General features: G+C 45.2%; 1 protein-coding gene across 5 annotated transcripts in view; it reads right to left on the reverse strand.

Moving 5' to 3' along the window:
• Positions 1-22,513, reverse strand: part of zgc:109889 (uncharacterized protein LOC553542 homolog) — a 32,746-nt gene that overhangs the window by 3,765 nt on the left and 6,468 nt on the right. For 2 of the 5 annotated variants that reach the window (XR_006842431.1, XM_046380906.1), the window contains exons 4-12: positions 14,925-15,069; positions 13,527-13,661; positions 9,299-9,452; positions 8,999-9,116; positions 7,586-7,654; positions 6,986-7,030; positions 6,477-6,610; positions 5,372-5,668; positions 4,758-5,167 (exon numbers count right to left, since the gene is read on the reverse strand). Coding sequence is in view for 4 of the 5 variants with exons in the window: in XM_046380906.1 (XP_046236862.1) it covers positions 4,758-5,167; positions 5,372-5,668; positions 6,477-6,610; positions 6,986-7,030; positions 7,586-7,654; positions 8,999-9,116; positions 9,299-9,452; positions 13,527-13,661; positions 14,925-15,057 (1,495 nt within the window). In the remaining variant the exon portion in view is untranslated. Of the gene's footprint in view, positions 1-251; positions 503-3,267; positions 4,354-4,757; positions 5,168-5,371; positions 5,669-6,476; positions 6,611-6,985; positions 7,031-7,585; positions 7,655-8,998; positions 9,117-9,298; positions 9,453-13,526; positions 13,662-14,924; positions 15,070-22,513 lie in introns of those variants that run through there. The other 3 variants (XM_046380908.1, XM_046380905.1, XM_046380907.1) reach the window with 3 other exon arrangements.

Below are 22,513 nucleotides of genomic sequence, written 5' to 3' on the forward strand. Positions count from 1 at the left end.
TAAAGGGAAATCTGTATGTGCACATTATCTCACAAGCAATGAGAGAAGAAGTGATGCCCTTTACTGCAAATGATCACACCCTGAGCCTTAGTAAATGACCCATCTATAAACAGAGGCCCAGCTAGCTTTTCTAATGCTTCACTCATTCATCCACCCAATCTTTAATTACAGACCTGCTCGGGAGAGAGAGCAGTGACTCTCTTATACAAAAAAAACACCAAAGAGATAAACTAATCGGGAGAAGGCAATCCCACAGTTAGCCCATTATTAGCCATTACTATTACAGTATCACAGTGGGAGTGGCTTTGGTAAAGCCAAAGATACCATCCAGCTCATCTTTTGCGTTAGTGGCTCCCAAATGGATGCTTTTTGGGTGACGTCAAACGTATATGTTAAAATACGGATCAATACAGAAAGGTTTCACGAGTATTCATCCCGCATGCCTTCGGCTGGTGGGAAGCATCACAGCTCAGTGGGCGTACAGGAATGATGGCTCAGCAATCTTCAGGAGACAGGAAATGATGATTCAGTGGTTAATCGACGTCACAGCCTTAAGCGTGTGATGCAAAAGAAAACGCTTTCATGACTCATACTTTAAATGTGGATGTAAAAAAAGCACATGATAACAATTTTGTTCACCATTTATTGTCTATAGTTACATGCATACTTGCTTACAGTTGGCTTTAGTGTGCAATACACAGTTTTCTTTTTATTTTGTTTCTTTGTCTATGTTACCCCAAATGTACTTTACTTTACAGGCTGCCTTACCAAAAGTCTATACAACATGATTCATGTCTCACATTTTCAAACACATAATGAAGTATTCTTACAAGCCAGAAGCCACAGATAAAAGGTACATTTGATTTGAAGTATCAGCCTTTGGTGCCTCTGCCCAAAACGTAGGACTTTGATGTATTTCGTCTTCCAGAAATGGTAACTGTGGGTTTAGCGTTTCCAATTCGGAAACCTGGATCAGCTTTACATTCTGGGCAGCTGAACTGTCATGAAGTGCTTGGATCCAAAAACACTCAGGACTGAGTGTACAGCATCTACAGTTCTTGCTAGTTAAACCCGACCCGAACATATGGCGGATCTGCATTCTAGCTGTTCAATGTGCTTTTTTTTCTTCAATAATCATAATAATAATAATAATGATAATAAGGTCCGTAAACAACCAAGAGCACCTCGACAACCCACCCACCCACTGTGCAGGTCTTCTACCAGCTGTGACTTGGGTTCACCAACAGAGTGCAGCTACTGAGTGAGTCGTTATCTCAGCTATCATTTCGCATTTATACACAACAAAAAGAAGCACGTTCGAGCCCCGTCGCGTTCAAAATCCTGGTGATTTCTGTAAACCAGCACGGTAAGAACCTCGACCCTGTGCGAAGACAGTCAGAACAGTCTCAGTATACAGATAAGATTAATTACCCAGAAAACCCTGATCTGTCTCGCTTAACATTGTGACAAACCTTAAAATGTGATGTTTTGTTTCAAAGGTTTTCCCGTGTCTTTATTTCAAGGTGAAGCAGGTTTTGATTCAAGTGCTAATATTCACTTCATAAGCGAGCTGTGGGTAAGTTTTAATACAAAACAGTGCAACCGAACTGTTTAGAGGAAACCATCCCAAGTGCATGTTTTGCTCATATCCTCATCAAGAGGAGGAGGAGGAGGAGGAGGTCGAATTCTTTTGAGATGCGATAGATGGAGAAATAGAAACCATTGCTAAAGCCCCCCCCCCTTCAAAAAAAACATTAAAATGAGTCAACTGCATCCTGTTGGACCATTCAGCCTCTGCCACCAGGAGGAGCAGCACTTCCCAGAATGCCAAAGAAATAATCAAGACCTTCGAAATCTTCAAAAATAATGTCAGTCCGCATAAAAAATGGAAACAAACGGATGTAATATTTAAAAAAAACTTAAAAAGAGCACTAATTGCTCTTTTTATGGGATATTCAAGTGGATTCATTCTTTAACTGTCTTCTCTCACAAACTGTTTTATCTGGGATCTCAATTCTGGCCTTGCGTAGAAAACCCTAAAATTAAGTGAACAACGCACTGCAGCACATTTTAAAAGAAAAAAAAAACCACATTATAAAACCACTACAGTCCAATCAGCTCATACTGAGCATTAGCCAAACCCTATGATGAAAAGAGATAGATAATATACTGTATATTACTGTTGCAAAGTATCTTACACTTAATGTATTTATAGTCCAGGGGCTGCGTTCACAAAGCCTCTGCAGACAGCAGACTTGATCCAGGATTGTCGGAGAGCGAGTTAACGTGGACGTGACCTCTGACCCTGTAGGTCAGGATGACGAGCTTTGTGAGTGCAGCTCCGGTGTGGTTAAGTGTGGAAGCGTTTATTATATAAGAGCAATACCACAGCACACAGTCACTGGCTGAAATGTTAGGCTTCATGTTGTGAATGACTACAAAAAGACCAAAAAAAATTAAAACACACACACACGCCAAAACAATGGCGTAAGCTCGCTCGCTTTTGTTGTTCGATGCCGTGATATGTAATGACGAGTTATCACTGAACTTCACCAAGGCTGGTGGCGCTCGTTTTCCCAAACCAGGGTGACCCTGGGCGGGTGGCGTCTGTCTTCACAGTTTCAGCTATTACAGTATTATCTCAACGGGAAGAGAAAGTGTGAGCTCAAGGACTACACTGATTTTACAGGAGTTTGGCCTTGGATTCGCTTGACCAAAACCATCACAAGAGAACCAGCATCAGTTGGATTTAAATACAACGCTCCTCTCATAGGTTACAACAAGTTCAACAAGAGATTACATTTTTAAGTGAGAAGAAATTCAGAATTGAAATTAAAATATTATACTTTTGAATGCTACTTTCTTAATAGATTTCTTTTTCTTGTGAACAGCCTCTCCTCCCTCAACACTTTGATTATTGGGTCAAAAAAAGCGTAAGTTCAACATACAAGAGATTTAAGAGAGACAAACAGAGCAAAAATTAAAAACACGAGATTGGAAATTGCCCTCTTCATTGATTTATAGGTCTTTTAGCAAACAAGAAACAACAACTGGGGCTAAATGATTATTTCTGGAGCAGTTTAAGGTTTGTTTACATCAGTTATGGCTGTAAACGCAGAGAAAATGGTCCTGTATTCTGAATTATGACATGCAAATTGATCTTTTTTTGTTAAATCACAGTAAATGTGTGGTTTGAACATTTGTAATGAAATGTATGATTCAAAATGTAAAGATTTTCAACAAGCTAAACTTGGCATTCTTTTTTTCCCCGCGTCGTATTGTAAATTTATTTCTGTAAGCAGAAACTAAATCAGTCAAGTCCACCGTAAACTGTTGAGACATTAAATCAAGCTGCGTAACAACGCAGCGACAGTCGGCCAACATGCTGCACACCAACCACAGCTCATTGCAAACGGACCAATTGGTGCTGATTCTGGTGTCTGGCTTTGGTTCAAGGAGACCGATGTGCCAAACTCTCACAACGATGATGTAATCTCTCAAGGAGGGTGCACGTGTTTCGCTAACAGGCACATCCCGGCGAGGCAAAGCAATCCCCTAAAGAACTATTTTTTTCCCTGACTTGTTTTCATAAATCCTTTCATAACATTTGGCATTTAAATTACGATTGCACTATAATTGCTATTTTTTGTGCTCTACCATGTGTTTGTAAACACATTACCCCCGTACTCACAGGGGGCCCCACCTACCTACAGCTTGAGAGCCTGTAACATTGCTAATAATTACCACTCAAATATGGAGGGAGAGAGAAGTTGGCGTGTTTGTTTTTCACAGCTGAGTGTTAGTGGTTAAAAATGAGCAGACGGGGGCGGGAGGGTGTTGAAATGGTGTGAATGTGTGTGTTTATCATGTCATAGGCCCTGGGTGGTAACACACACAAACCTCGGGGGTTTTAGTTCAAGAATAGGCGTCGTCAGGGGCAACCGAGCAAACTGAAAATACCAACCTGTTGCTGCAGAAGCGGTGAATGTCGACATGGGCTGCAACAGGAGGGATGTAAGTGTGTGTGTGTGAATGTGCGTAAAGGTTAATACTTTCACTGATGAACGTTAAAATTAACCGAGCCCCATGATTTCCACCTCAGACTCTCTGTGATTTTCTCCTCCTCCTATTCCCCGATGCCACCACCCACCGGGCCCCCGTCTCTTTCGCAATCTTTTTAACAATTTCGCATTTTTTAGTCGGACCACTCGTTCTCGTCGAGCTCGGAGTCGTCGTCGGACTCGCTGTACTCCACAGCGATACGGCGTGACAGGATGGTGGCCACGTCGTTGCCGACCGGCTCCCTCTTCGCTTCCTGCTCCCTTTGCTCCTGCACCTTCCTCAGCTGGATACCTGGAGGAGGAGGAGGAGGAGGGGAGGACGCAGGGTGGAGGGAGGGAGGGATAGATGGATGAATTGAGCAGGGCCGTGACTAGTAGTTCTGGTGTCCCTGGTTACAGCTCAACAACGGCGGTCATGTGTTGACAAATTGTGGTGTTGATACGGTTGAAGTTCTTGAAAGGTGCTGAACCTTCCCTCATTTATTTCACTCAAAAGGAAGGTAATCTCATCTCAAGCCAATAAAATTTAATTCCCACATTCAACTTTGGGTGCTAAGGCTGTGAAGGCATTTAGTATCTAATAGAAATAATTATTTCTAACAGTAAAAATGTTCAAACAACATAAACATTTTGTCCATAGAGTATTAAACAATCTTGAGCTTTTAATGTTTTTTTTTACATTAATTACACACTTACCTCTACGTATGGCGGCCAGCAGGTCGGAGCGGGCGTCGCTCATCGGGATCATCCCCAACATGGTGGACTTTCTCGCCACGGGTGCCGCATCCACAGCCGACTGGCCGATGGCGGCGTGCGGCGGTGATGGGTGCGCTTGGAGGCCTGAAGGGGCTCCAGGCGGAGGGGGTGGCGGAGCGGCAGGGGGTGCACCTGATGGGGGGTGGGCGGGGGAGGGCACGTAGTTGGCTGGGGGAGGAGGAGGGGAGGGGGAGTAGGGACGAGACAAGGCAGAGGAGGTGGGGGGCACAGCAGAGGCTGACGGTGGGGCTGTGGTGGAGTCGAAGGCGGTCTGGGCGGAGGGGATGGTTGGGGGAGGAGGGGGAGGGGCGGGTGGGATATAGTACTCTGGGATGGTGGAGGGCTGGCCACTAGAGGGGGGGGAGAAGAGGAAGAGAAAAGAAGAAAATTGATTTCATTGCTCATTTGAAAAGAATCATGAAAATGGTATCAAGCCTCAGCCTCAGAAATGACATTTTAGGATACTGAAAAGAACATAAAACTAAACTGATCATACTGAGACTGTGATGCCAACCTGAAATACTATTCTTCAGTTATTTTTGCAGAAAACATACCTGTGCCCGGCTCGGTATTCCTTAACCGACTGCTGCCTCGGCCCGTTAACCGTTGGATCTCCTCCACCCTGGACCCCGTGTGCTGATGGGGTCCTGCCCAGGGACGACACATGGCGCCCTGTTGCCGCGGGCCCTCCAGAAGGCTGGGTGGCCGGCCTGAGGCCCCGATCGAGTGACTGAGTCTGGGCCGCCGCACTGAGGTGTTCCCTGGCGTGGTGGTCGGAGGTGTGGATGGCGCTGGGGGCCTGGGTGGAGGGGTGGTTTGGACTGGCTGGGTAGGAGTCAGATGCCATTGACCTGTTGGAGAGAAAGCGAGCAAGTGGTTAGTTGATTAGCATATAGTTAAGGTTGTCAGTAAACTAAGTAATTTATAGTTTCTCTACTTGATTTCTACAGTTACAGTCAGTAAATTATTTTCTTTATCCATTTAACTACATTGGTACATTTTTCATTTATTTTTGTAATTCAAATCCTTATTTAACAGACGAACACAATCCGATATTTCCGAGGCTCCCGCAGAGTTTTACAATTACAGAAAGAAAAAGGAATCATATGTTGTGGAGTAAACGCATAATTCTTACTATTTTGAAACCAGTTAAAATGTAGTTAAAAAAATGTCACTGACTGAATCATCTTTGCTCTTTATATTCTGCTTTCATCCTTAATTTCTGACTTTACTGCCTGCTCTATCTCTCTTCCTGCAGTGAACCAAAGTTTAATGATATCGTTGTTATTTTTTTACCCAGATTTGGATTTGATGCTGTTAAACCCACATCAAATATACGCATATGATCTGAGTTACCTTGTCCAGAAGAGGGCAGCATAGAGCTGTAAACATTACATCAGGTGTGAACTGCATACCAACACCATTTATAGCTTTTAAAGGCTGACAAAAAGAGTGCAGCACCAATCCTAACTTTCTGAGTTCCCATGGGTTTGTGTGAGCATGTAGAACCCAGTCATACACTCATGTCCACAGGAGAGAGAGAAAACTCAACACATAACCGGTGAAGTGCATGTGTTGTAAGGCCTGATTGTGACAAGGCAACAGGAGCCCAGAGAAAAACCTCACACGAACAGGGACAGCTTGAATGTGTGTGTTTACCTGCTGTCAGGGGACAGGGAGCCTTCTGAGGACATGCCATGGTAAGGGGAGGGGGTGAGCCTGGCGTCCGGTCTGAACTCCTTGTCATAGGCGAGGACGTTCCACTCCTGGCGTCGGTTACGAGCCTTGCGCACCTTGAAAACAGTAGAAAGTAAATATGTTTTTTTGTGATATTGTTTGTTCTTTTACAAATCATGTGTCGTATGTGATGAATAACACAAGATGATGGGGTTGCTAAAAAATTAGACGGGGAGGTATTTCTTCAAAGAGTTGTTGAACCTCTCTAATATCCCTTTAGGCACAGTGTTAACAGGCAACAGGAAGTATTTCAGTATTAAAAAAGATGGTTTTGAGAGATAAAGTGTCCCAGTCCAAGAGACACATTTATACCGCTGACTCTTGTTTGATAAATGTCAACAACTCCTCTTTCGTGGAGCACTTTAAACCAAGTCTGTACAGGCAGAGGTTAGCAGATGTGATGGCTTCCCGTACTTGGATCCCTTACTGACCTTCTTCACTTCTCTTCCCGGGTCCTCAACCTGCCTCTGCTGCTCCTGGAACAGAAAGAGGAGGACGGATAAAAGAGCGAAGAGAAACTTAGTCACCGATTACTGATTTCTCTCGGGCTGAGGAAGAAAACAGGACCCCATCACCAGCTCCTTCACCATGGGGTAAACCACACTGAGCCAACCACACACACACACAAACACATACACAGGCTAGTCTACTCACCACCTAGTCACTATTAGTCACTACACACAACAACACACACTAGTAGGCAATGGACAACGGAGCCAAAAAACAAGACGGGAACCAAACCAAACACAGAGGGTTAGAGAGAGAGTGAGGTGCAAAGCTAACATGGCACATATGGACACAAACAGAAGGGAGTGTGTGTGTGAGTGTGAGTGTGTGTTTTAATGTTACTGAAATAGAACCACTGGCTTGTTTTGTGTTGTCTGTGTTGTCACTATGTGTGTCTTACCTGTACATCCTCTACAACAGGTGAGTGTGTATTGTGTGCTAGTGGCGTGTGCACGGGTGAGGTGAGGGAGAAAGAGATGGCAGGTTAAGGTTGGGGGGTGGGTGTGGGGGAGGGGTTGTCTTACAGAGATGGACAGGGGGCTCCTGGGTGGGGCCTGTCTGGAGTGGGGCCTGTCAGGGTGGGCCGGACAGCCCTATGGAAACATGGGAGAAAGACAAGCTGGTGTGTTAGAGTGAGCAGAGGAGGAGGAGGACGGCGATGAAGGGCGGGGCGTGTGCCATGGAAGGCGAGGTAACTTTACAGATCAATTATAAAAAGGAAGGAGGAAGAGAAAGCGGAGGAAAGCTTATGGGAGGATAAGAAATCCTCCTGCAGATGAGCTTCCTCTGTCACTGGAAGCTGTGATTTAGTTTGGTTTTTTAAGAGCTTGTTTCCAAAAGGGCTTTTCTTCTGCCACGTTTCCAGGTTGAAGGGAAGGAGCAGGAAAAGAGTGTGAGCAGCATTAAACTGAACAGAAACATTGACAAAATGTAGCGAACGCATACAGCAGCAGTTGTTCAGGGGTTTTTAAACTGACCTGGAATCAAAGGGGAATACCAGCTGGAAAATACTTAAAGCTCTTTCTTTTTTAATCAGTCCTCTTGCTATCGATCCATCTGTCTTGTACCACTTAATATCCAATCAACACCATGTTTACTATCTATACTTTGAACTGGTCTAAAACCGTTGCTTCAGTGAACCAGAAAACATAAATGGAAGATCAGCTCAAACGAAACGAGACGTGTGAGGCCCTAATTACGTACGACAGACTCCACGTCACCGAGCGACTGCACCATAAACCTCCAGTATGAAGTATTGTTTTTCCCATATATGCGTATGTGTGATGTATTAAGATGCATCACCTCATTTAATCATATTCCAGATGCAAAACGAATCACACCAGACTCGAAGCTTTTTATATACACACTTTTCTTTTTTTGTTTTTTTTCCAGCTACAGCTTTATCTGTCCTGTTCTATCAAGCTTTGTTGTGCTCATTTGGGGCTCACTGCAACACATCGCTGTATTGTAACGGCAGCACAGAAGGACCTCCATCTTTGTATAAACATGTTGCATATGCATAATTGCTGATGACTCATTTAATTCATTGCTTTAAGCTGTACTTCCTTCAGGCCATTTATTTGTCTCTGGATAATGAGCCTGCCCAACTGCTGCTGTATCAATAACCAATTAGACAACAAAGCAAAGCCAAATGAGTGCAGCAAGATCGCAATGCATAAAATGGAATAAGAGCATTAAAAAAAATAAGAGACACGTCTAGGCAGGAAAAATAAAAACAGATTAGCAAATTAAAGCAGAGGATGGATTTTATTTCCCTGTCCCGTCACACACACACACACACAAACACACACACACACACATCCAGCCCACTGAATTATGTGTACACAAAACACTGCACATACAAACCACATCCCGTCAGCTCGCGCTCACACAAACACACATTCACAAACACACTGAACACACACGGCCGTCTTCACCTTCTGCCGTCTCTTCTCCTTGCGCTTGTCCTCGGTGGCCTGCAGCATCTTCTCCTTCCACAGGTTGAAGAAGTACGAGGGGTCAGTGTAGAACTTCAGAGCGTCCTTCTTGTCGTCCCTGAGTGGAGAGTTGGCGAGTGAAAAGGAGTCAGACAGAAAACTGAGATAAATTTGGCCACAAGATGGAAAGAAAACGAGCAGGATGTGTGAAAGGAGCAGACACAACATTATGTCAATATGAATTCACGGCAGACCTAAAAGGCCCACAAGCTCCCGACCCATCGAGGCTGAATCACTGACCTGTAGGGGCTGAGAATGTTGAGCGGAGGAGGTTTGTCACAGCGGTGGTACATCTCCACCACAGGGTTGGGGACGGAGGTCCTCGACACCACCTGCTGGTCCTGGATGGTGCTGCTCTTAAAGGCCTTCCTCATGTTAATATCCTGCAGGGAGACTGGGAGGAGAATAAAAAAAACACACAGCAGTGTTCACTGTGTTCGCCTTTGCAGCATTTGACAACATAATCCGTCAAAACAGCCGTTTCAACTCTTCCCGTGTCGGCTTAGCAGCTAAAGCCTGGATGTGCAGCAACTGTCCTCTGCTCTGTGGTCTCACTTCTGCAAACTTCACACTCAGGAATGAAGTCGGGATTTGTCAGCAGAAACAGCTTCAGTCCAAGATGGAATACAGTGAAAACCTGAATTTATGCAAATTGTTTTTAGTATTTTTGTCCCAGATTCAGCTTAAGTGGGTGATTGTGAGAGTTTGGGCTGAACTCTGATAACATACTCTACAATCAGGCTGTAAAAGGAAAATTCAGAGCAAAAACACAAGGAGATGCATTTTTACTGGATTTACTAGCTGCAGTTCTTGTATGACTGCACCGAGATAAAACATATAAAATCTTGTTTTACTGCACTGCATTACTCATTTGTCAAGGTTCTCCCAGTGCAATAAATCTAGCAGACACGGTTCTGTGTTTCCTTTGTCATCTTTCCCACCAACAAAGGCAGCCAGACAAATTAGAACAAATCTTTGACTGACTGAGCAGTTTGGGTTCAGGTTTCTATCACAACTCCAACATGAAGCATGAAAATGAAAACAGCAGCCGTGTGCTTCATCAACACACAGGCAGCACACGCTTAGTGACACAAACACATACATCTGCATACACACAGACACAGAAGGTGATAATAGGACAGCAGGGACAGATTAGAGCTTAGAGCTTGTTGCATCAGCTTAACACACACACACACACAGCAGCAGAGGAGTGTGTGTCTGTTAAAAATCTGTGTTGTGCAGCTTATAGGACTGTGTGACAATGTGATTTGTCTACACATAACATGAGTCACTGTGTGTGTGTGTGTGTGTGTGTGTGTGTGTGTGTTAGACTAAGCAAGAGCATAAAAGGGAGAGTGAGAGACACACAGAGAAAATACTGCATGTACATGTGTGTCAAACCCTCCACCCCAGAGGAGATTTAACGCTATGCTGCAATACTATCCAGGATCTACCAGATGGCTGAACGCACACACACACACACACACACACACACACACACACGTTCAGTGTACATTGGCCCTTTATATAATAAGGTTAAAGCCTGTCAATGTGACATATGTTCCTACCAGTGATTTACTTGTCTGTCTGTCCTGTATATGCGCGTGTGTGTGTGTGTGTGTGTGTGTGCGAGTTATCGATAGTGTGTGTAAGGTATTAACCTTTGACTGCAGAGACTTTTTCCTCAAAAACGTAACAGCGATTGGCTGTTTGATCCGTGTGTGTGTGTCTGCGTGTGCGCGTGTGTGCAGATTCTGCAGTCAAAGCAGCCTCCTGTCTGCTTGCTGTTTGATCATTCCTTCCTAAGCTTCTGTCCCTGCGGCCAAATGAATAATCCACAAAACTAGCAGCTAATGCAACTTTCATTCAGACACATCTTCAAAGAAACCTCGAGCCCTCCCCTCTCTCTTTTAACACACACTCACACACTTTTCAAGCCTCGTCTCTCTCTCTCTCTCACCATACACACACACTCTCATCTCGCCATCTCCTCTAACTGCTCGTCTTGCACGTTTAGACAAATATCTATATCACTGATGTCTAAGGTCTTATTATTAGCGGTCAGACCTCCACGCTTACATTCACCTGAATGTGCACGGTTTACATGTGTGGACAGGCTGTTCAAAGCGACGGGTGGGCCTCCGCAGAGGGTCGACAAACAGTTTCAGGGGAGGCTCAGCGAAAGGAAGTGAAAAAATATTGCATAAGTTATCAAAAGGAGATCACACAGAAGAACCGACGTGTGAGATTTGGGTGAATTTTACTGTTTTTCCTTCTTTAGAAGCTAATAAACGCCTTAAGACAGACCTGCTTTGTGTATTTAGTGTAGCCTGAAGTTTTGTCAAACAGCATTAACAGCTTTTGCAGTTCAACTGTTGAATATTTATGGGATCAAATAACACAGTTATGATCCAGAAATGGAGCAAAACTATGCAAGCAAACTAAAGGAGAGCGAGGGGGCAACTTTTTCCAAGCTTTGTGCGACAGGACGCCCACAGTCTGAGAGACCGAGGTCTGTCCCACAGCGTCTTCCAAGTAAATTGAGGCACATTAGACAAATAAATGCTTTTAAAGTTCTCCTGAGGTTTGACGAATAGAGTGTGATGTCTCTCTGCATCGTTCCTTTCCTATGAACAGAGTGTGAAAATGCGATTCTCCCGTCTCATCTGCATGCGAAAGTGAAATGTACAATTTGTCTCTCACACAGCTGCACTTCCACACAAACCTCAGCTTTATACCAGCAGTTTTCAGAGATCAAAGTCAACAACCAACGAGATAAATGCTTATTGGTGAGGCTCTGGAGATGCAGACTTCCTGGTTAGAGACCCTGAATTTGATGCATGTATTTCACTGCAAATACAAGCATAAAGAAGTGTTTTTGAAGCCATTTCTTCTCTTTAATAATATGCTGCAAATTGTGGCACCTTGGCAATAAAAATCCTTAGATATTCATGAAAAAAAATTCAGTGCATTTCTTGAAGCAAAACAGTGCGTTTCAACATTTTAATTTGTCTTCTAATTTAGATTCTAGTGGAGCAACTTCATTCATTTTAGATTTAAGGCTCAGACAGTCGGCTCATGGAAAATCTTGCAAAATTTCCTCCTCACTCCTTTCCCTCCGTCTCCCTTTATTTGTCTGTTCCTTTCATCCCTTCTCCTGTCGTTGTCCCTCCTCACAGCCTCACCCGCCTGCTCGTTTGGAGATTGTGAAATCTCCAGAAAGACAAGGCAGGAGCGAGGGATGAAAAAGGGAGAGGAAGAAAGAAAAGGTGTGACTGAGACGCGAGAGAAGGCAGAGTAACAGATGACGGTGTGAACGTGTGGCAGGAAATGAAAGAGACGAATTTGCTTGTGCGTAGGAGGGAGGGGCGCGAAGATGGACAGAGGAGATGAAAGAGTGCGAGCGGGGGACGCGGGGGAGGAGGAGCAGGAGAGGAAGAGGAGGATAAGGCAGAGAGGAGTGCTGAGCTTTTCCTTTTCATCCCCGTCTGTGATGCTCTGACGCTCCGTCTGAGCCCGCCGTGCTGCAGAATGACTATGCAGTATCAGCAGGGATGGAGGGAGAGGGAGAGAGAGAGAGAGAGAGGGAGAGGGAGGGAGAGGGAAGGCAAGACATACTGTAGATAAAAAGAAAAAGAAGGGAAACGCAGAGGAAAAGAAACAGGAGCAGGAGGGAAAAACAGGGCAAGAAAGAAAGAAAGGCAGAGGGGAAGAAAAGCACAGCGAGGAGGAAGGGAGGAAAAAGGTGCAGTAAGATAAGACAGAATGAAGGGAGAAAGACGACTGGAATGGTGGGATGGAGAGAAATGAGGACAAGACAAATGAAAAAGGAAGCGAAAGACAGATGTAGAAGGGGGATGTAGAAGAATGGAAGAAACAAAGGGAGAGAGAGAGAAAGATAATTAAAAAACACAGGTGGGAGGAAGAGAGTATCAAAGAAAAAGAGAAGAGAAACAGCGAGGAGAAAGAGGAAACAAGACAGAAGGAGGACAAAACAAGATGAGGGAGGGATGAAGAGAAGTGAGAGTGACAAGAGTAGAAAAGACTGAAATAAAAGGGTTGAGAAGGAAGAGAGGATCACTGAGAAAGGGGGAGGAAGGAAGAGAAGGAAAGGAAGCAGAGAGCAAAGAGGACAAAAAGAGGAGGAGGGTTAAGCAGCAAAGGAGAGAAGGAAATGAAAAAAGAGAGAAAGATGGAGGAGAGCGGCAGAGGTTTCTCAAGGTTTCTCACATCTTACATCAAAAGTTCAGTTTGAGCCTCTGGGGCTGCCGTACTCAACTCTGAAATCCTCCTGTCAGTTTGACTGTGAGCGCGTGTGTGTGTGTAGGCCTATCAACTACTGACTGATTCTGACTCACATTGCACACACACACACACACACACACACACACACACACACACACACACACACACAACCTTCTTTTTCCTGTGAGGACGCCTGAAAAACCCGTCCTCACGCCGGCCCTACCTTCCTCCACCGTGGAGTCCAGCTGGGTGACTTTGACGGCCAGCTGGTCCACTCTCTCCTGCAGGCTGCTCATCCTCAGGTAGAAGCTGTTGGCTTCGTTGAACAGCTCTCCGAAAATGTCCTCGGCATGGCGACCTGGACGGACGCAGACGCACACACGTTAGGTTGTTATAGCGTGGCTTCACACTGCCTCACATCTCTCATCTTTAATGTTCACTGAGGGTTAACACAGCAACGGCGCTTCCTCTCCTCAAGGTTTTTACACACGTTTAGCATTAATAAGTCATGAAAACGGAATCCGATACTGTTGCTATTGGTTCTCTGTGGAGTTTCCGTTGACCCTGGGAACACACATCTATAATGAAATACCATTATTACGGCTTCCACAATCCTCAGTGTGATGCAGCCCAAACACAGAGAGGTGGGCAAAAATAAAAACAAACAAACAAAAAAAACTGTCCAAAAATAGCCTGATAAAACAGGAGACGGATGAGAGGGGATATTCAACAGAGTCTGTGGTCAGTCGCTGCTGTTCCCTCCGTCTGTCTCAGCAGGACAGGCCGCCTCCTGCTGAGCACCTGTCGGACTGAATACTTACCAGGAACTGTCTGTCTGCGAGTGTGTGAGACACACAGAGGGACGTGTATTTTAATGTATTTACTGTGGAAGTGCAGTCAATGTCAAACTCAATGTCACGGTCACATCGAAAGCAAATGCCACGCACACCCGCTGCATACCCCGAATGTCTCTTCATCCCGTTTCCTCCCTCGTCTCTCTCTCCGTCTCATCTCTCAGCCCACGACATGACAGATGGAGCAGAGGCAGAGCGCTCGCTCATTCGTCGCGAGCTGTCGCTGAATTTAATCTCGACCCTGACTCTCCATCGCATTTCCACTGAATGGGCTCTTTTCTGGCAGAGGTTTATGCCGCGCACGCCACGAAAAACCTCCACTGTAATCATGTGCACTGCTTTTAATCGAACCACCATAACATGTTCAAAAAAAAAACAAAAAACGTGGACTCTGAACTTTCACGGCTGAGAGGCTGTGAGCGTTTATGTGCGTGTGTTGCTGGATTCCGCGACAATCCACCTGATGAGTTCCATCAAACATCACGGCAGCATCCTTTAACGTTGACTTCTTCGTCTCAGCAAACGACTGCTGAAATGCATCATCATCATCGCCATGCGTAGACGTGGCCATGCTGACATTTAACACCTCAAGTGATACTGGTTTTTAAGAACAGAGCTCGGAATTCATTAGCTTTGGGTGTGGTTGCACTTGAAAAGGTCAGGATGACGCATCTGACGTTCGATGCGTTTTCAGCTGGGTGACTGTGTGTGTGCAAAACAACAAGGGGAGCGTCACTCTCATGCTGAACCACCCACGACATACTCACTCAGACTGCCCAGCTGTTTGATGATGGCCGCCAGGGTGCTGTTGGTAACGCACTCCAGTTCACTGGTCACCCCATCTGGCAAGGCTCCACGGCACAAGTGCCTGGGCTCAATGTTCCTCTTCACCAGCGGCATGCTGGTCTACTCCTGAAGGAAGAGACACAAGATCTGATTACTGTGAGAATCAGTCATCCGTCACTGCTACACCCTAAACACATGGCGAGATACCCAAAACCGTGTCTGAGGATGAAACTGACATTTATAAACACACCGTGGCTCATTATTTAAATTCCCTGTAGGAAAAGCTCGCATGCTGACGGATAAGAGAGGACGAAAGCTGAGGAAAAGTAGCGCTCAGCTGTGAGTACTGACGGACAGGGAGGTGTCATGTCCGCCGTGGGGCGCAGTCGCTCATCACGCTGCTTAATGTCAATGCGGCTGGGATGAGCCAAGAGCCAAATGAGCCGGAAAGAAGTTGCTAAATGATGCTAACGAGGCGCAACTGTAGCCAGAGAAACCACAAGGGACGGACAGAGGGAGACAAAGAGAAAGAGAGTGAAGGCTTAGAGGATCAGAGAAAGAAGGAGTAAATGACAGATGGTAAGAGTGATGGGGTACAAGAGTGATAGAAGAGAGAAAATGTGTTGTTTAAGAAAGACTGTGTCAATGTTTGAGCAGACAGACCTCAAGGGAAGTCGGGTGTCCTTGTGCCGGGTGAAAGAAAAGCCTCCGGATCAAAAACAATGGAAAGAAAATGAGATATTGAGCAAATAAACAACATCAATCCTACAGGAAACGGAGGGAAGATGTTGTCCAAGTGGTTAAACCAATGTTAATACGTGTGGTTTTAACACTGAGCGTTACAGTGGATTCAGAGCTGCTCTCATCATTCCCACATCATTCCCACATTTAAAAAAAAAAAAATAACAATTTTTTATTAAAATCAATTTTGAGGTTGATCTGTGCACATTTCAGGCTGATTTGAGAGGCAATAAACGTAGATGGACGGAGGGAGAGAGAAAGTGAAGAAGAGAAGTTGGACGAAAGTGAGCAGAGCTGAACACGTGAGAGGAAGCTCGGCTCTTCTAAAAGAGGAGTGGACTCTCTATGTGGGACACGCTTGTTATTTTTGGGCCTTGATTTTCTGTGTGTGTGTGTGTGTGTGTGTGTGTGGGGCACGTGGGTCTCAGCGTTAAAGGAAGTGGGACTTCTTGGTGTGTGTTCTCAGTGTGTGCACGTGTGCATATGTGCATGTGGGAGGTGTGTGTGTGTGTGTGTGTGTGCATGTGTGTGTTCCCAGGTCAGCGCTCTGGAAACATGCCATTCTCGCACTTTCTCCCACGCTTCTAATATAATCACTGGCACAATTAATATTTCTGGAATGGAGGGAGCGAAGACGAGACAATAGAGGTAAACAAAAACACATGGATTTATTGCCAAAATGTGTGTGTGTGTGTGTGTGTGTGTGAGAGAGAGAGAGAGAGTGAACACCTCATCTGCAATATCACTTCTAAAACTGATTAACACACTGACACAGGCACAAAAAAACGAAAACGCGTCTGTGTGTTCACGTGCTCCTTAATTTGTTTGTCCAGACTGAACCACACATGCCGACTTCGATAAGAAGTGACCAGTTTGTCCTCTTTACGTCTCTCTCTCTCACTCTAACAGCTTCTGACATTCAATTACACAAACCACCTCGGATCGTGCTGACTTGTCTCAAGAGTGTGATTGAGCTTGCCTGAGTGATTGTGTGTGTGTGTGTGTGTGAGAGAGAGAGTCAATATCCACCCCCCTTGCTCCAGATGTTGTAAATAATCTAACACCACGGCTGTTTAATAATACATGAACACTCCTCCTCATCCTCCATCGTCGCTGCTCCTCGTCTCTTATTTGTCTCATCTGTCCGACCCCTCCCCACTTTTTCCTCACTTTCTGCCCCCCCCCCCCCCCCCCCCCCGTTCCTCCACTTCGCTCCAGATCTTCTCTCTATCTCTGCTTGGCTTCATGAATAAATCAGTGACGGTGAATATCTCTTCCTTCCAACACGGAGCGGGTCTTCTGCCATGTTGATCTGAGTGTGTGTTGTTTTTTCTGTTTTTGTTTGGCGCAGAATGGGATTTCGCGTGACGGATGCAGGCCACTTAGTCTGGACTTGTGATGAAGGTTTACATGCATGACATGATGTGGGTCCTCCCTCCCCTGTCTCTGACACACACACACACACACACACACACAGGCTTCGTTTTGCCCCAAAGGCACTCGCTGTCCTCACACGAAACTTTTCAGGTCAGCTGCAGGGCAAAGAGACATCAGCCCGGTGTGCTGCAGCCCTGATATAAAGACAAAGGATCAAAAAGGAGGCCCAAAGAAACAACTATAAGGATTTAAATGCTTCCTAAAATTTCATAGCAAGCCATCAAGTTCAGTTTTACCACAACACCTGCCCAGATCTGGACAAGGACGCTGCAGACATGACGCCTGACACGCTAGTCTTTCTGAATCAGTTGTCTTCCACTTTGAGACACACCACAAGCCTCAAGTTGTCGTCCCTGATGCCAAGCCTGCTGTTAGATCGGACTTTGGTTGGGACGTCAAAAACTTCAGAGCTGTCCTTTAAGACTCCTTTAATGCCAGTTATCATAAATACGGAAGAACTTTCACATTAAATCAGAGGTGAATTACACAGCGCGCACAACGCAGCTGCAATATTTAAGCCCGTTAAACGAGAAGTCACAGTAAGTCTTAAGATGACGCGTTTCACACCCTCTGCTGCCGTGGATCTGAGTTATCTGAAGGCTTTCTGGGACCAGTAGACACCGAGGGAGGGAAGGAGAAAATTAAGATGTAACAAGAAGAAGGAAAAGCGGAAAGTGTGTCGCGGAGCCGTGAGAACGTTGCCATGGCAACGCGCCGAGGAATCCGCTCCGCTGCTGAAAAGTGGAACTTGGTACTCCGAAAATAGTACGAAAGAGAGATGGAGAGAAGGGGGACAAGGAGAGATTAAAGAAGAAGGGTGGACCTCCCTGTGAAAAGGAGAAACTTTAAATTCTACTTTACTGCAGTCTGACACCTTTACGCTTACATACAACAAGAAGAAAGTTTAGACCGAACAGACGATTGCGATTCACATTTCGGGAAGGCAAACTCTGAAATGCCACCTCAGATCTAAGATTCCTGACGAGATTAAATTGTTTAAGTATTTCTTCTGCGAGGCATCTGCCAGTTTCATGTTCATGGTCGATGGCTGGACGAGAAGATCGATATCACACTCATACATGTCCATCAGAATATGAAGCGACAGGAGGCAGTTAGCTTAGCTTACTGATAAGATTCCAGGAAGTTGTTGCTCCCTGCAAAAAAACAACACTGCTATGCTAAGCTAACTGGCTGCAGGATTTAGCTTCAGTTTTGAAAGGCATGAGAGGCAGCAATCTTCTCATCGCTTTCTGATTGACTGACAAGATCCAACACAGCTGCAACACAGATCCAACAGGAGATCCTTTCAGCACAGGATCGACTTCGTACAGTAACCACCAGGATGCTCTCACACCCGCTGAACGACTAATGAGCCTGTCTGGGAAACCATCCAAAGTTCACCTCTTGGTCATGGCTGTTTGTCACCCTTTTCCCCTCCTCTGCATCTACATTAACACATCTCCTCTCCCTGCGCCTCCTTCTCATCCTGCCTTGAATGGCTGTGGGTATAAGAACAGATCTGTAATCAGGTAAGAGTTTATCCTTCTGATCCAGAGCAGATTGGAGCCTGTCTGTGAGGAAGTGCTAAGATGTATGGCCAAACACACACACACACACTCACACACCCCCCAAAAGATGGCTGGTCTTAAACTCAGTTTGTACTACATTTAAAGTATTTTGGACACATAATTAGTCATTTCTGACATGTCATGTGCACTGCTTCATGTACAGGACTGTGTGTTTGTGAAAGACAGATAAAGAATGAGAAGGCAATAATTATCCCCCTTAACCAAACTTATTAGTCCTGCAGGCGGTCAGGCAAGCATCAGCTAATGCTATTACTGCTCCGTCTGCTCGGCCATATAATCGCACACACATACAGACACACACACACACACACACACGATCACCTCTCGCACTGTGCTACGCCCCAGACTGTGCTCTGAGAAGGGTTAGCAGGCAGCCCCCCGACCCCTCCCCGCCTGCTCTGTAGGAGGGACCCGTTTAATCAGTTAATTATCCTTCTACAGTAACTAAGGGAAATGACAAGCACTGATTCTATAAGATGATATAATTAGATGATATACTGCACGAGGGATTAAGTTATATTCCCTCTAATGCGACTGCTAGCCGGAGCTGTGTGCTGCAGAAATGAGTGTGAAAGCTAATGTGACTTGGGGCATGCAAGCAAAGGGTGCAGTATTTATGAACGGCAGGTCGGGGAATGAAGGCTGTCCAATACTGTTTCATCAGAATCAGAATCACTTTATTGATCTCTGGGGTAAATTGGGTAAATCATTTAAAGTAATCACGTTAACAAAATCTCGGTTTTCGGGGAAACAAAAGCACAAGGAATGAACTCTGAAAACTCTGAGGTCAGACACACAAGGTACTCGAGTGAACTGACAAAGAAGGAAAACGGACTTAAATGCACAAGGGAGGGGAGGTATGCATGGGACAGGTGAGACCAATCAGGGCGAAGCAGACAGTCAGGTGGGAGAACACAAAGACAGGAAGTAAAGTTACTAAAACCAGAGGAGAGCATACACACAGTGTTTCCTAAAAGTCTTTCCAGGACCCAGTGAACCAGCACGTGGAGTTAATAACAAAATCCTTGTAATAGAACAGCCTGGAGTGTAAATCCAGGCCTGACTGACAGGTAGTGAGCACACAGCTATGAAACAGGAAAGTGAGCCAACACAGTGAAACAGAGATAATGTTTTATTCTGAGTCAGGATTACTCTGGATTCGCTCGGCGGGGCCGAGAAGCCCTCGACTTGGTCGCACGCCAAACGTCTGCAGACAAAGACATCAGCGAACGAGCAGCAGAACAAAACAGATGTAAAAACATAATAATAAAACTGCATCGCGCACTCAGCTGCATGAAAAAAAATCACAAAATATCACAAAAATAAAGCTGCCTTGTTTTGTTTGAAGTCACCAAAATGGCAGAAAGACGCTTTTTTTTGTTTGATGTTTCTCAGGCGAGACTGTGGAAGATCATTTAAATTTAAACAGCTTCACTTAGCATCATCTTCACCCTCCCCTCCCCCCAACATATTCCGACTCTCGCTTCCTTCGGGCCTCCTTTTCTCCTCCTCTTGAACCCCCTTTCCTCCGTCCTAAACTCTCCATCTCCCTCGTGACCGCGCCCCACTCCAGCATCCCTCTCGCGCTCTTTGATGTGTGTATTTGTTGATGCTCTCGGGTGAGGAGCCATTGTACAAAATGATCACAATTACGATGCCCACCCCCCCCCCCCTTCTGCGCTAATCCTCCCTAAAAACAAATTATGCAGAACAGAGTGAGGAGAGAGGGAGCAGACGAGAGATTTTACACTTGTCTCCTGCTTCCTCTCTCTCTCTCTCTCTCTCTCTCTGGCTCTGTGGAGTTGTTGTCATGGTTTCTTAGGAAGAATTTTTCCTTTTCGGCTGGATAATGAAGCGATCGGAGCAGGACTGAGAGAGACAGCAGAGAGTTTAGATTGGGGCAGCGAAGTTTTGCAAAATATCTCAGTCACTTCATTGTCTCCTTTGGTTGTGCGTGTGTGTAGATGTGTGTGTCTGCAGTACAGTGTCTCTTAAGTGAGGGTGAATGCAGATGAAGTGTTATGAAACAGCCACTTCAATGAACGCTGAATAAAACATGCGAGACAAAAGAGCCAAAGGCACAATGACACACACATGTACACACACACACACACACAAACTCTGTCACCAGCCTGATAGTCAAATGGTATTTGCAATTCATTAGTGGTATTTGTTTTTGTCTACTTTGGGTATGAGATGGGTGGGGTTTACCACAAAAAACACTTTACAGAAAAACAATTACAAAAAGCTTATGAATGTTTTTCTAGTTACTCAGCTCAGGTTTTATTCAGGGTTACACTGACACTGAATGTAATGTAAATGAACCAAATCAAGAGGGAGTTAATACACTAAATGGACAAAAGTATTGGTACACCTGATCATTACTCCAACAGGGACTTTAATGACGTCTTATTGTAAACACACAGACAGCTTTGCAGCTCTAACAGCTTCCACTCTTCTGTGAAGGCTTTCCACAACATGTTGGAGTGTTTCTGTGGGAATTTGTGCCCATTCATGCAGCAGAGCATTTGTGAGGTCACACACTGATGTTGGACCAAAAGGCCTGGCTCACAATCTCCGTTCCAGTTCATCCCAAAGGTGTTGGATGGGGTTGAGGTCAGGGCTCTGTGTGGGCCAGTCAAGTTCTTCCACACCAAACTCATCCAACCATGTCTTTATGGAGCTTTGCTTTGTGCACTGGGGCACAGTCATGCTGGAATAGAAAAGGGCCTTCAACAAACTGTTGCCACAAAGTTGGAAGCACAGCATTGTACACATTCATATGCACTGTATCACCAGAGTCAACCACACACTGGAAGAATTTTCCCTAAAAGGTTAAAACATGCAAAAACTCTTGAATGGAGCTTTAAAGAGCAGCTAAGCTGAAAGCAAGACGAGGCAAATTTAAAAATACTGAATATCTGCATGAAATAGCTATTTTATTCCACTCTGTTCTCTGGCAATGTGGTTAGTAAACAGGTCAGCTACAGAATGAATGCAATGTATTCTGTATGCTCTGTGTGTGTGTGTGTGTGTGTGTGTGTGTGTGTGTGTACCCGTGTTGTGAGAACTCATGGCCCTCTGTGACCTCATCTCTTACAATTAAATGTGTCGCCGTCAGCACAATTGCAACAAGTCATCCGGCAGAACCATGTGACCTCACACACACACACACACACACACACACACACACACACACCAAACTGGGTCTTCTGATGCAGGGTTAGTGGACAGTATAGGGCCCAGGCAGTGGGATGAAGGCAGGGAGGGACGGGTCACGTCAAGGCTGTGATGTGATGTGTCACAATGTCCCAGTTTCCCTGCTCCCAGTTCAAACTGGGGGAGGTGGGACAAGACAGTCTGACAAAGAAACCAGTAAGACCCAGAGAGGTTTGTTGGCTGGTAAAGACGTAAAGACAAAAGCTACACGCTGCTGTAAGAAAACCTCAACAAAACGTATCAGACTGTGAGGAAATCTGCTGTCCAGAAGGGACAAGTTTTTTGACCATTTTTGATGAGAATTTTAAAAAACCTTTCCAGCAACTTTAAATGCCAAACACATGCTGTTGTTCTTTTCTTCTCATCATTACCATCCTTAAGATAGGTGTGTGTGTGTGTGTGTCCTTGTCCTGCCTCGAGGCAGACTGTGTGTTTATTCTAAAATGTACTTCCCAGACAAGTTTTCCCACTGCTTTGCCACAGACTCACTGACAACTTGGCCTTGACTGTCAGTCAAATGTGCACCGAGTTGAGGCATCTATTTAAAAAACACACCCGACAGCCTAAACCTGTGGGGAAAAATA

The sequence above is a fragment of the Scatophagus argus genome, chromosome 23 (assembly GCF_020382885.2).
Source record: "Scatophagus argus isolate fScaArg1 chromosome 23, fScaArg1.pri, whole genome shotgun sequence".
NCBI classification, from domain to species: domain Eukaryota; kingdom Metazoa; phylum Chordata; class Actinopteri; family Scatophagidae; genus Scatophagus; species Scatophagus argus.